This window comes from Carettochelys insculpta, chromosome 3 (assembly GCF_033958435.1).
Source record: "Carettochelys insculpta isolate YL-2023 chromosome 3, ASM3395843v1, whole genome shotgun sequence".
NCBI classification, from domain to species: Eukaryota; Metazoa; Chordata; order Testudines; family Carettochelyidae; genus Carettochelys; species Carettochelys insculpta.
This window is the reverse complement of record NC_134139.1, coordinates 7,673,498-7,686,932: the sequence shown is the minus strand read 5'-3', so window position 1 is coordinate 7,686,932 and position 13,435 is coordinate 7,673,498. Positions and strand designations below refer to the sequence as shown.

Below are 13,435 nucleotides of genomic sequence, written 5' to 3'. Positions count from 1 at the left end.
AATGTAGCAGGGCGATGGTGATTTAAGTATTTACCCTTTCATCAGCAGCTCAATTGAGGAACAGGTTCTATTTCTTCAACACCCAGCGATTCTTGAGCATCAATATATGACTGTGCCATAAAAGAGCTGAAAGACAAAAGACTTGTGCTTCATGATAAGTGAGTTCCAACCTTAGGATAACAATGTCCTCTTCAACAGGGCACAACACGAACCATTTAAATTGATGAATGTTGTGTGTTGCCCTGGGTATACTTCTCCAAACAAACTTTAACTCCCAGGACTGCAAAGTGCTGCAAGTCATTGCAAAGTGCTGCAAGTCATTGGCACAGAGAAGTTAAAGGAAGAACTTAAAAGAATCCACATGGATGGGAATGGAGGATTATTTCTGATTGTACCCTGCATATGAACCAGTTGCGTACATCTAGAGGAGGTGGTTGCAGCTCTGTTTACAACTATTGTTGGGCCAAGTTCATAACTGTCCTGTAGCCCATTAGTGTGCTCAGTCCAGACAGTTGGTTCTGGTTTTTAGAACAATTCTAGCCCCTCAAATAGATCATTTTACTCTCCAGCCCATTAATTGCGCATCTGGATAGCTCAATGGTTTGAGCAGTGGTCTGCTAAACCCAGGGTTGTGAGCTTAATTCTTGAGGGGGCCATTTAGGGATCTGGGGCAAATAGATCAAAAAAAAAGGGAGGGTGCTTGATCCTGCCAAGAGGGTAGGGACCTGGACTCGATGACCTCCTGAGGTCCCTTCCAATTCTATGCGATGTGTGTCTCCAAATTCTTTATCCCCAAATCACCAGTTTGACTCCCAAGATGATTCTGCCCCCTCTGCCCCACTTCATTGCTCCTGTTCTTTGATGGACCCTGAGCTGTCCAGCTAACCCAGTCCTCTCTTCCCCATTCCCTTCCTGTGGCAAGAACTGTACTCCCTGCTCCCTTCCTTCCTCCTGGCAGTGTTAGCTAAGTCCTGACCCCTGTGGAGCTGCTGCCCTCCCAGGGACTGACTACGCCTGTGCAAGGGTGCAGCGTTCAGATGGTGTCTGGCCATTTCCTGACTTTGGAGACCATTTTTTTTTTATCTAAACTTTCTTGTAATAAGTCTTACTTTCTCCACAGGTTGGGAGGGTCATAGATTTCAATGCCTATTCATGTCATATACCAGACGGCACTATCTTGAATTGGCTGCTGAATGGTCAGCTTTCAGAATCTGGGGTTTTCTCATAGCACTCTCAACCCTGTTGTTATTTTATTCCAATCCTAGTCCCACATTCTGCAGCAGGATCTTTAAGAAAAGATTTAATGCAAATACAGATTGAACCTCTCCAGTCCGACACTCTCTGGCCGACAACATCTGTGGTTTCTGGCATGACTTTAGTTAGCTGTATGACCAAGTTTCCTGTGGTCCCATAAAGTTTGTTTCCAGCCACCAGTCCTGGCTCTCAGTGTTCCATGCTGTTATTTAGCTGTAATTTACCCCCAAATTTATTCTTAAGGCCCAGCAAGCAGTGGAAGTGTTGGTAATGCTGCTAGACAATATTGACCTCCTATGGTTCATTAAATTCTCTGGTTTAGCACCAGTGAGGTCCTGAGGATACCAGACTAGAGAGGATCAACCTGTAACATGAAGCGTTTTTCAGGGCTTTCATGCCTATGGTTCCGCATGCGTGTTATGGATAAGAGTCCCTGTTTTTAGGGGAGGGAATGAAAGAATGGCTTGTAACTTTGCCATTTGGGATGTGTATATATATATCTTGTTATCTGTGCTTGCATCAAGATCCGTGTGCCATTTACATCTGTTGACCTTATTTTACGTATGATGGTTAGGAATGATTTGAGGTCATGCAAGTAGCCGTCATTGTTCTGTTCCTCTTCACAGGGTTCGCAAGATTTTAAACTTGCGCGTGTTCGAAGATGAAAGCGGGAAACACTGGTCTAAAAGCGTGATGGACAAACAGTACGAGGTGCTCTGTGTCAGCCAGTTTACTCTTCAGTGCATCCTGAAAGGAAACAAGCCAGATTACCACATGGCTATGCCTGCAGAGCAAGCAGAGTCTTTTTACAACAACTTCCTAGAACAACTTAAAAAAGCCTACAAACCGGAGCTTATTAAAGGTAAGACAGACCCGATCCTGTTGGGAAAAGGGGTTCTTAGGAAAATGTCCTGAGTGACTTTTGCATTTCCTCTTTAGGATGGAACTGAGTTCTGTGGAACATGGGTTAAGAAACATTGAGCTAGACCACACCAGAATCATCTCTTCTCCTTAAGGTTTTTCTACTAGTCACTTAGATATACACTGGGTAGTGAATATTGTGACTGTCACTTTTTACTCCTTCACTTACCACCATGTTACAGGATGATGGCTGTAGTAGGATATGTTGCTGCCCTGGGTGTTAAGATCTCCCCATTAGACTCTGACAGTGGCTCATATTCCCCTGTGTGATCTGACTTGTTTTTTCCTCTTTTGATATGTACTATAGCTAATGGGCCATTTCCACCTTGCTGAACAGACCTTGTCAGCTCTGGGCCTCCCTTTTACTGGGACCCCACTCTTTAAATACCCCTCTGAAACCAGCCCCCCCCATGGATCTGACGAAGTGGGTCTTTGCCCACGAAAGCTTATGCTCCAAAATTTCTGTTAGTCTGTAAGATCCCACAAGACTTCTTGTTGTTCTCAAAGCTACAGATGAACACGGCTACCTCTCTGATATAGGATCTAATGCAGTCATTCTGTCTTCTTTTCCATTCACAGTAACTAATCAGCAGTCTTCTCTTTGCTAAAGGAAGTATGGTGACTGCCGTTCTCTCTTGTGGTCAGCCCCCGGATCACTTTTTCTCTCCTCTTCCTATGGTCCTCTTCTAATTTATACTTAATTTTTATGGTAACTGTATAACAAGCAGGTATATACAGAAAGGATGTTTGGGGATAAATCTTGATATCACTAGTAGGATAGATTGACGTGTAAAAATATAACTTGTATTGCAAAGGTCTGCGTTATCCTGCTTAAGAGGAAAACAGAAAAGTGAGGAGAAAAGTGGAAGATAGGGAAGGGTTCAAGGGTTAATCTCCTGATTGACAGCATATGAATGATAATGATCCCAGATACTTGTGTATCATACAGACTTTCAAAAGAGACTGTGTCTGCTAGTGATGAAATATATTCCTAAAATGTGAATCTCCTGTCAGCTTTCCAGTATCTTAGGCTAATGTTTTTTTGCCATTTAATGTGCTGATAATGGTCTAAGTAATGTTATTCTGATAGACATTTCAGTTTTGACATCCAATATATTAAATTTAAATCCAGTGAAATTACTGACTTCTTGCTTCCTGAAATTTTGAACCGTAGCATTCAGGCTTCTTCTTATTCACCACACTTATAACCTAAATCACATTTTTCCTTTTATGCGTAGGTCAAGTTACTATTTCTAAGTAACAGCCCATTTCCGCTCTCACCAAAGGCAAACTCTCCATGATGTCAGTGAGAACAGAATTTGGTTCATACTGACTGCTTAGTTGAAGCCTCATTTCTCAGCGAAATTAAACAGAAAACAAACATGCATCTGATGAGGCGGGTCTTTGCCCATGAAAGCTGATGCTCCAAAATATCTGTTGTTCTATAAGGTGCCACAGGACTTCTTGTTGTTCTCAAAGATACAGACTAACATGGCTACCTCTCTGATACTTGTCAAACATGAGTTTGTTTCTAGCCTCGAGAATGATACATAGAAGGTTTGACACATCTGGCGTTTTGTGGATTTTTCTGTTCGTGAGCTCTTCTGCCAGAATGTTTTACTTGGAGGCTTCTTGCATGTTAACAATAATATTTTATTTTCTTCTTCTTTGTCTCCCTCCTGTCCTTTAAGCAACATAATAGTTGTGCCCTTGAAATAAAATAGTAGTCACCCCTGTCATTTGAATGTCTGCTTTTACGTTAGAAATAGCTTTGGTTTCTGCTCTGTCTTGCTGCAAATGCAAGTTTAAAAACACAGGCTATGGCTACACTAGAAGCATCCGTCGACAGAAGTTACTGTCGACAGGGAAATCTTGACAGAACTTCTGTCAACAGATTGCATCTACACACAACTGGCTCTATGGACAGAGACCTGCCAGACTGCACTGCCCTCTGGCGCCAGAAGGCGGAATGGCAGCTCTGCAAAGAGGGCTGCCCAGCAACCAGAAGCCCTCTCTGTCAACAGAAGTGTCTACACTGCACTTCTGTCAACAGTACTCTGCTGATATATTGTTCTGCCACAAATTTTGAGGGATAATACTGTCAAGGCAAATGCAGAATTCTGTCGAGAATCCGTCGACAGAATGCTATAAATGCGTAGCCGCTCCCTGAGTTATGTCAACAGAAGGCCCCTTTTGTTGACAAGTCTCTAGTGTAGACCCAGCCACAATGTTTGATGGGTTGGGAGTCAGTGTCCCTACTGCTGTGCCACAGACTACACATTTCAAACTACTTCCGTTACCAGAACCAACTACTGATTTACACTTTCTGGAGGCTGTGCTGGTCTGAGTCCTGAATCGAATTCTGCCGACGAATATGAAAATCTCCTCCTGCAGTTAGGGGCTTTCTGAGTGCCATGGCTCTGCCACCCTAAATTGCAAACTTTCTGAAGCCTGGTAGTTTGGCAGATGGAGTTTGCAAACTGTCATTGTTCTGCTGAGCTGGGGCAGGGTATCTGAGGGAACTTTCGTGTTCAGGGAAGCCATCTTCCAGTGGGGCTTGTTCAGCTCACCAGACCTTTTGCAAAGTTGTAATACGAAATCTAGGACCTGGTGGAGTGTTCAAGCCTCCTACGATGTGTACTGAAAGCTTCCTGAGGTTGGGAGCCTCCACTGCCAGAAAGTATTCCGTGAATTCCATCTTACGAAGGATAATGGCAGGGACAGTTGACTGGCTAGAGAATTATTATTATTATTCAGTTTCCCTCAAGATGATACAGAAAGGGAGAGGAGGGCAGATTAACACCTAAGACTGTCTACACCACACAGTTAATCCACGTGATTGGAATCCAAGTTGACTTACTTGACTTATATCCTGGTACTAGGTGGAGCATAGGTCAACTACAAGTTTGCTCCACTTCACTCTGTCTCAGGACAAAACTTCTAGCTGACCACAGGAGTACCCCAGTTGTTGTCCTTCAGTCTCAATAGATCTTCTCCACATTGTCCGAGGTCTTCCTTTGTTACGTTTCCCTTGTGGGTTCCATGTGAGAGCTTGACAGACTGTGCTGGATGATGGTTTTCTTAGGCTGTGGCCTAGCCATCCCCACTTTCTTCTCCTGATTTGAACATCAAGTGGTTCTAGTCCTGCTCTGTTCCAAAGCTCCTCAGATGTGATCAAGTCTTGACATCTGATGTGCAGGATGTACCTCAGGCATCTGTTTATGAATGTCTATAACTTTTGATGTGAATACTTTTTAGTACCCAAGGTCTTGCATTCGTATAGGAGCGCACTCTTTACATTTGTGTTGAAGGTCCACAGTTTCGTCTTCACATATATTATTTGTGAGCTCCATATGGGACAGAGAGTCTTGAATGCAGCTGTTGCTTTCCCTATTCTGGCACTGATAGCCTTGTCTTTTCCTTCATCTCTGCCCATAATACTCCCCAAGTAGGTGAACTGCTCCATATCTTCCAGGCCATACCCTCACAGTGTGGTGGTGATGTTGCTAGAGGTCATCCTAGCACATATATATGGGCATGGGGGCTGCAAAGCCATTCTTGATTTACTGTGTCCTCAGTGTCTCTGCATTCACCTGTCCAGGGGCATAGCCTGTGGTTCTCATGCTGAGATGCTCTGAGATTCTTTTTCAATTGTTTGTGTCAGTTCCAGCAGAACTTGTCTGCCCTTTGGGAGAGAGGAAATTGTGGGAAGGGCATTGGAGGACTCTCAGATTTAGCCTGTTTGTTACAGCCCAGGTTAAACCAGAATCCAGGCCTTGTACCAACATCCCCAGCCACGGCAGCAAGCCTGGGCTTAAAACACTTCCAAATGGAGGTCAGGAGTCTTTGAGTGGACAGTAAGGGTAAAACTTGGATGAGAGCTTGGGTTTAAGTGTACAGTGCAGACATACCTTGCACTAGATTTATAAATAAAGCAGCTGTGAAGTTTCTAGACCGTGCTGTCTGAGATGTGTCCAAAGAATATTCTGAAAGCAGATCACCCAATTTTTAAAGTCTCGTATTTCAGAAATAGGTTGTTTGATTCACCTTAAATACAAGAAAGGAAAAATAATCTTCCTGGGCCCTGGAGGTACCACACATACAAACCTCTAAAGGAAAAGGATTTAAAAGCATCAGGAGGGTGATTATGTAGGCAGGTATGAATCTGTGATTTTAATTCCATTCATACAGATAGACTAATGCCTGTAACGATATCATATCAAGAGAGAGCTGGAAGGCATTTTGATCAATTGATAAGGAGAAAGTGTCAATGTTAGAAACAGGCATACAGAGGATCCAGTGGCTGAAAGTTTATGTAGAAATATTCAGAAGGGAAGTACATGTGCGTTTGTTACAGGGAAGGAAATTAACCCCTGGAACAGCTTCCCGAGGGGTGTGGTCCACACTGATCTGCAGCCTCTAAGTAATGCAGCACGGGTATTGTTCTAAAACATTCACTAGCATAGATACAAGTTTTGCTGTTCGATGTGGCCTTTGCTGTGCAGCAGGTTGGGTTAAAAGATTGTCATAATTGTTCCTTCTGGACTAATCAACATATGAATCTCTGTAAAGTACTTCTCAAAATGCTTAGAGATTTCTCCATGTGGAGCTTCATTTGGGTAATTCAGGCACCAAGTGTCCCTCAGATAATACCTTGTGTCACTTTCTCTTGCTCAGAGCTCCATTTCTAACAGCTGACAGGCAGGAGAAATTTTGAGCTGTGGCCATCACTTGTACTACTGAATTATATTACCAGTCCTTGTAATATAATGCACCACATCTGAGAGTTAAGCCCCCTTTTTGTTTGTGTCAACAAATTTCTCTTGGGGGAGCGGAGAGGGCAGTGAAAATATTATATTAGGCTGTCCAAGAACTCAGAGTCCAACCCCCTTTTATTCTTTTCTTCCTTGCAATTAATGATAGCAAAGGGCTGACTGCAAGATGGCTTGGGCATGTAACAAATGAGTAAAGCAAGAATGTCGTTGAACATCAGCGGTATCAAGTGCCTAGGTGATTTAAAAGTGCAACGACCACCTAAGCAGAGCCATTTCACACACTGGGTGAAGTCGTCACTGTATTCTGGGCTACCGGCTGAAAAGGGTTTAACGGGTGTCTTGGAGTCACAGGGAAAATGCTCTGGAATGGCACCCTACGAAGCCGGTTAGGACTCTGGTGCAGCACCTCCTCTCTCTGAGCACATGGTCACCAGCGCCAGAAGCCTCCAGGGCTTTGGCCTTCCTATGTTTGACCTCAGAGCAGTCAGCATTCCCGTTCGCTGTGTGCTCACCGCAGCGAGGCGGCCTGGATGGAATCCCTGGGCAAGCCAACGGGCCCTGCACCCCAACTCTGCAGTGCGTTGGCACTCCCAGCTAGTGCGCAGGACAGAAGGGTTTATTGGTTGACAGGTACACAGTGTGGAACAGAGCTTGTTAGCACTAGGGTTACCGTCCGTCCCATTTTGGCCGGGACGGCCCCGTATTTTAGACACCAGGAAGGTGTCCCGATTTATTTTAACAAAAGGGCTAATTGCCCTGTATTCAGGCCCCCTGCTGAGCTGCTCTTTTCCCCAGTCAGGGTGCGGCTGCTGCCTGGTTCCTGGCTCCCTACAGTTTGGGGAAGCTGGGAGCTACACCTGCGTGGTTGCTGCCTCTTCCCCAGCTCTTAGCGACTGGGAGAGCTGCACTGGCGTGGCTGCCACCCAGTTCCTGGCTCCCCGTGGCTCACGGAAGCTGGGAGCTTTGCCAGCGGGGCGGCAGCCCCGTTCCCAGTGCCCTGAGGTATGGGGCAGCTGGGAAGGTCCCCTGTGGGGCAGCAGCCCTGTTTCTGGCGCCCTGATGTGTGGGGCAGTGGGGATCTGCAGCCGTCCCCCACAACCAGGGAGCGTGTTCTCACCCTCCCCGCACCCACGCAAAGCAGCAGCCTCCATAGAGCAGCTACCGCATCCCTGTAGGGCAGTAGCCCCATTCCGGCACCCTTGCCATGGGTCAGCCAGGGAGCTGCCCCGCTCCCCAGGTGTCCTGTATTTGGCATAAGGAAATATGGTCACTTTAGTGGGCACAGAAGCCAAGAACATTGTCAGGTCCACCCGTGGAGTAGGAGAGCCCAGAGTGAGGGTTCTCGTCCTCCCCTGGTGCCTCTAGTCAGCACAGACCAACACGCTTCCAGCTGCCAGTCCCCAGGCACTCCCGTTGCCTCTCCTCTGGCCTTCATCTGCTTCCCAGGCAGCATCACCCGCTTGCATGCCCCTCCTGTGTGTCTGGCTATGAAGGGCACCCATCCCAGTTTACTTGCGAAGAGCTGGGACCCCGAGGGACTCAGCAAAATTCACACACCCTCGTTTCCACCCTCTAGGCACTGGTGCAACACACAAAGAAACTGAGGCACACAACATGCATACAGAACAGTAAGGCTCACCTACAACATAACAAGAGGGGAACCCTACTTCATCACAACTGGGCACTGCTGAGACACACAGCTGGGTTGCATTTCTTGACACATCCCACTGTCAGACAGTCATGAAGAGGGCAGAGAATGGGAAACTGGAGACTGCCCTAACTTCCTTTCGTCGACCGCTTATCCCATGTGTGCTCTGTCCTTGCTCCTCCCTGGAGAAAAGTAAAGATGGTCTGAAAAGTTAGTTACATTTTGTCTAGGACAGTATTTTGCATCTTTGGAGGCCTCTTTCTGGTATTGCATCTGTTTGGGGTCAGTGAGACTGTGAACACTTATTTTTATTTTGACTGAGTTACAGGTGTTTCAGGGATGTGCACTGGCTTTGACGGCTATTTTTCTGTTGTTTTGCTTTACTGTCCACCAGCTTTCCAATGGCTTTGCACCTTGACTTTCATTTTTTAATTTGTAAATATGTAGGAATATGATTCTTTTTTGGATTGGAGGGCAGGGTCAGACAAGCCTCCTGCCTCAGTCAAACTGGCTCCTGCGTGGTAGACTGTACAAGCAGCAAGGGCTTGAAGCGGGAGTCCCAAGGGAAAAAGCAGTACGTCATCATGTAATTAAATTAAATCAAATGCATATGCAAGAGAGAATTACAGACCCCTGTTTTACCATCTCCAGATGTTGATTGCTTCACTTTGAAATCATAATGTTCTTCTGACATAGAGCTTTCGAATGGAATATAAATTAACTCGAGGTTATTTACAGCGGCAGGCAAAAAAGGCTGCAAAGACCGCGTCTTCAGTAAATTTGCACTGCTTTTCAAAATGGCATCACACGTATTTCCCAACTGACTTCTGGAGGGCCCAGACGTGGCCCACGAGCAATGCCAAAATTCATGGAGTGGCCGCTCTGTGAAAATTATTGCCCACCCCAGTCTAGGTGCTACTTCTTGGACAAAGCCTTTCTTTGGGGGAATGAGCTTCCTCAGTCTTCTGAAGTATTGTGAAGTACCAAGATATCGATGGGGGCTGCTGTTCCAGGGTGAGGAACCATGGATCTGGGCTCTGCAGCCTCCAATGGGAAGACACCAGAGATGAAGGGGAGTGGAGGATACGGGGTTTAAAGCCTCCCAGTGGGGGGAGGGACAGGAAATGAAGCAGGAACTGCCTCCCTCAGGCGTTGGAGGCTGGGGAACGAGGCAGATGCTGTGGAGGGGCTCCCTAGCAGCGGGAGCTGCCTCCCCTAAGTGTAGGACACCAGGGAACGAGGCAGCCATCCCATTGTGGAGTTCACTGGCAGAGGGGGCTGCCAGCCTGGAGTGCCAGGGAATGGGGCAGCTGCCCCACAGAGGAATTCCCCTGCAGCAGGAGCTGCTGCCACAAGGTGCAGGGCTCTGGCGAACAGGGTAGCCACCCAATGGAGGAGCTCTCTGGTGGGAGAGCTGTCACCCTAACACACAGGGTGCCAGGGAACAGGAGCCTCACAAAATGTGGGACAATTTGCCCATTTACTTAAAGTCGGGATGCCTGTGAGACAGCTTAAATAAGGGACTGTCCCAGGAAAAATGGGACAGATGGTCACCTTTCACTTTCTCGATAGGGCGGTAGTCCTCGCTTTATCTGCCAGGTCCCGTGGGAGAGTGAAGCTGCACAGAACAAAGGCTCACTGCCCTTTGATTTTGCCCTTTTGAAGCTCTGTCTTTGCAGAAGTGGAGGTGCTAGGGCAGGGAGATACAGCACTTTAGGGCTAGGCTGTACTAGAAGCGTTACCTCAGTGTAGAACATCTGGCACAGACACTCTAAGCCAACGGAAGAAGCTTTCCCACCAACACACCACCGTCCACATTGGTGCTTAGGCTGGTGTAACGTTCATCACTCAGGGGTGTGAATTGTTCACACCTCTGCCTGATGTACTTGACGTAAGCTTTCCCAAGGAGCAAGCCTTGGTGGGTAAGTGGCCATTTCCATTTTATGATGCTGAAGTCGGTAGCTCTTAGACTGAAATTATAGAAGGTTGGTTTCTGCCTGAGGTGAATGTTTGAGTCAAAGCAGCAAAACCAGTTTTAAGTATATGGGTACAGATTTAGCGTTACCTCTGTAGTGTTGGAGAAAGTGATACACAAATAATAATCACCTTTCTGACACAAGTCCCTACAGAGTTCCTAGGTGCTTCCTGGGGAAGCCATCAAAACACATAACCTCTTGACCATTCTTGCTAGCATTACACACCTCCGCACAGGCTGAATAGTAACAGAGAGGAAGCCGTGCTAGTCTATACACTATCAAAACAAAAAGCAGTCAAGTAGCACTTTAAAGACTAGCAAAATAGTTTATTAGGTGAGCTGTCGTGGGTCTGAAGAAGTGGATCTGTCCCACGACAGCTCACCTAATAAACTATTTTGCTAGTCTTTAAAGTGCTACTTGACTGCTTTTTGTTTTGACTCTGCACAGGCTAGAGTTCCAGATTTAACATAGTTATCAGGAATGGGAATCTCCCCCTGTGAGTGGGAACCAAAGCTGTACCATGTACTGAGCCATATGCAGTGTGGCATAAAAGTCCCCCTAAATATCTGACTAGGTGTTTAGACTTTGTCTGGGGACATACCTATTGGTTAATAGTTGTTAAGTTCACCACGCTGAAACTTATTTTTCAACTGTGAATCATTTATAATAGCTCCAGAAATCATTTGCCCGTGTGATTCACCAGCAAACCTCTGGGCCACAAACAGAGAAAAACAATCTGTTTTTTTTTTCTGTGGGTTTTAATCTGTTGTGGGCGGCAAGGAGTTTAAGAATTGTGCAAAAGAATCATAATGACTGTGGCTTTTTGATTGCTCTAACGTCATCTCCCTGTGGGACCCCTTTTCTATTCCAGTCTCCTGCAAGTTTGCCAGTCGAGAAAGAGGCAGCGCAAGGTAGATCAGGTCTGCTTGGCGCATGCTTGGTAGCACTTCAGTCTCTAAAGCTGTGTTTTATTTTCCACGATTACTTGGTATTTTTGGTGCAGAGTTCGTTAGCAGTTAAGAACAGAGTGACATTTCCCCAGGATAGTGACTATTTCATGGCATCATTAATTGAAAGTTGATTGTAGCTTTTTTAAAACAATAACTTTTTGTAATTGTCTGGCATTAGGGAAATGAGAGCATTTTTCTTGCAAGAAATCTCTTTTGGCATTGTGTTTTGGAATGTTGTGACTTTGTCGCCAGAGAGCAGCACTGCATTGTGACATCTTTGATTATTAGGAAGATGCTCGCCGCTTTGGTGCTTTGAAGCAAGGTGCTCCCATCTGTGTGAATCTATTTCCCCATCTGCAGTTCAGGGCCCAAGCAAAGGACTTTGCACTGGGGAAACATGGGAGTTTGAGGATGGTGAGTGTAATCTTCAGCCACTTAGTGTGAGGTGTGGATATGAAGCACTGTGCAAGCAAACTGCTACAAAATGGGCTATACAGGTTGAACCTCTCTAGTTTTGCACCCTCGGGACCTGATCAGTGCCAAACCATGGGAGGTCAATATTGTCTAGCAGCCTTACTGACACTTCGACTGCTTATTGGGCTCTCTAGGGGTAAATTAGAGCTAAGACACAGCACAGAACACTGACAGCCAGGGTTGGTGGCTGTAAACAAACTTTATGGGACCACAGGAAACTTGGTGACACCCATGATACGTGGTTGTCTAGCTAACTAAAATCCTGCCAGACCGTGAATGCTGTTGGACCACAAAGTACCAGACTAGCACAGTTCAACCTGTAAAGACAGTTGCGTTCTGTGTTTTATCTGGGCGGCAGAAAAGGGGTCTCAGAACACAGGAATTTTCCATGTCATGTTCTTTGTCTGCCAATGTCTGGTCTGATCTGATCTATTAGACGTGGCTGTATGCACATGGGTGCTGGGAACTGTAGTGAAATAGCAGAGGAAGTATTTCTCCCCCATCCCCGGGTTTTTCATAACATTGCTTTGGAGAAAGGAAAGAGCCCGAGTGCTTGGGAAACTATAACTAAATTTAGTCTAGTTACGGGAACTTTCTGAGTCACTATAGGGGCTCGTCTGCATACTTGGCTCAGTCTAATTCTTGACCTTCCACCCCACCCACCCCTCCACTCTCTGATTTGCTCACCTTGATTATCTTTTTCTGATTTGTCCTCCTTGCTTACTGTTTTTGGTTCTCTGTGTCTTAAATTTTGAGTCTGTTCTGGTCTGGCTATGGTCTGAAGAAGTGGGTCTGTCCCACGAAAGCTCACCTAATAAACTATTTTGCTAGTCTTTAAAGAGCTACTTGACTGCTTTTTTTTTTTTAAATTTAGTCTGTAATTATGAGACTACACTTCCTCACAGTCAGCAGTTCCATCCGAGACTGTCTTGGACAGCATGCACAAAACCTCGCAGTAGCAAATTTGAGAAATGGCTGTTTCCTGTCTGCTGAAAATCCTTTTCAAGCATGATCTCAAGTAGCACAATGTTTATGCAATGACGCCAACGTTCACCAAACCAATGCAGCTCAGGCAGGATTGCCCTCGGGCAGCGTGTCCATGATCTGTGCCAGGTTTGGGGTATACAAAACTACTTATGGGGTGGCACCCCGTTCAATGGCAAAGTAGCCACTGGAGAACTGCTACTATCTGTCCGGTATGCTTTCCCCTCTGCCAGGAGGTGTTACACAGCATTTTTTCTCTCTGTGTGTCCACCTGCTGTCTTTAAGGCAGGGTAAAGAAGAAGGAGGAGTTCATGCATCTATGGTAGGGTTGCCAAACCTCCAGGATGATCCTGGGGTCTCCAGGAATTAAAGATTAATCTTTAATCAAAGGTTAGCTCATGTGATGAAACCTCCAGGAATACGTTCATCCAAAATTGGCAGCCCCGGAGTGGG

The 13,435-nt window shown here is 46.0% G+C and overlaps 1 protein-coding gene across 1 annotated transcript in view; it reads left to right on the top strand.

The window, feature by feature from the left end:
* Positions 1-13,435, top strand: part of DTD1 (D-aminoacyl-tRNA deacylase 1) — a 111,389-nt gene that overhangs the window by 6,613 nt on the left and 91,341 nt on the right. Inside the window, exon 3 of the mRNA XM_074988443.1 lies at positions 1,881-2,116. Coding sequence (XP_074844544.1) covers positions 1,881-2,116 — 236 coding nt within the window. The remainder of the gene's footprint in view (positions 1-1,880; positions 2,117-13,435) is intronic.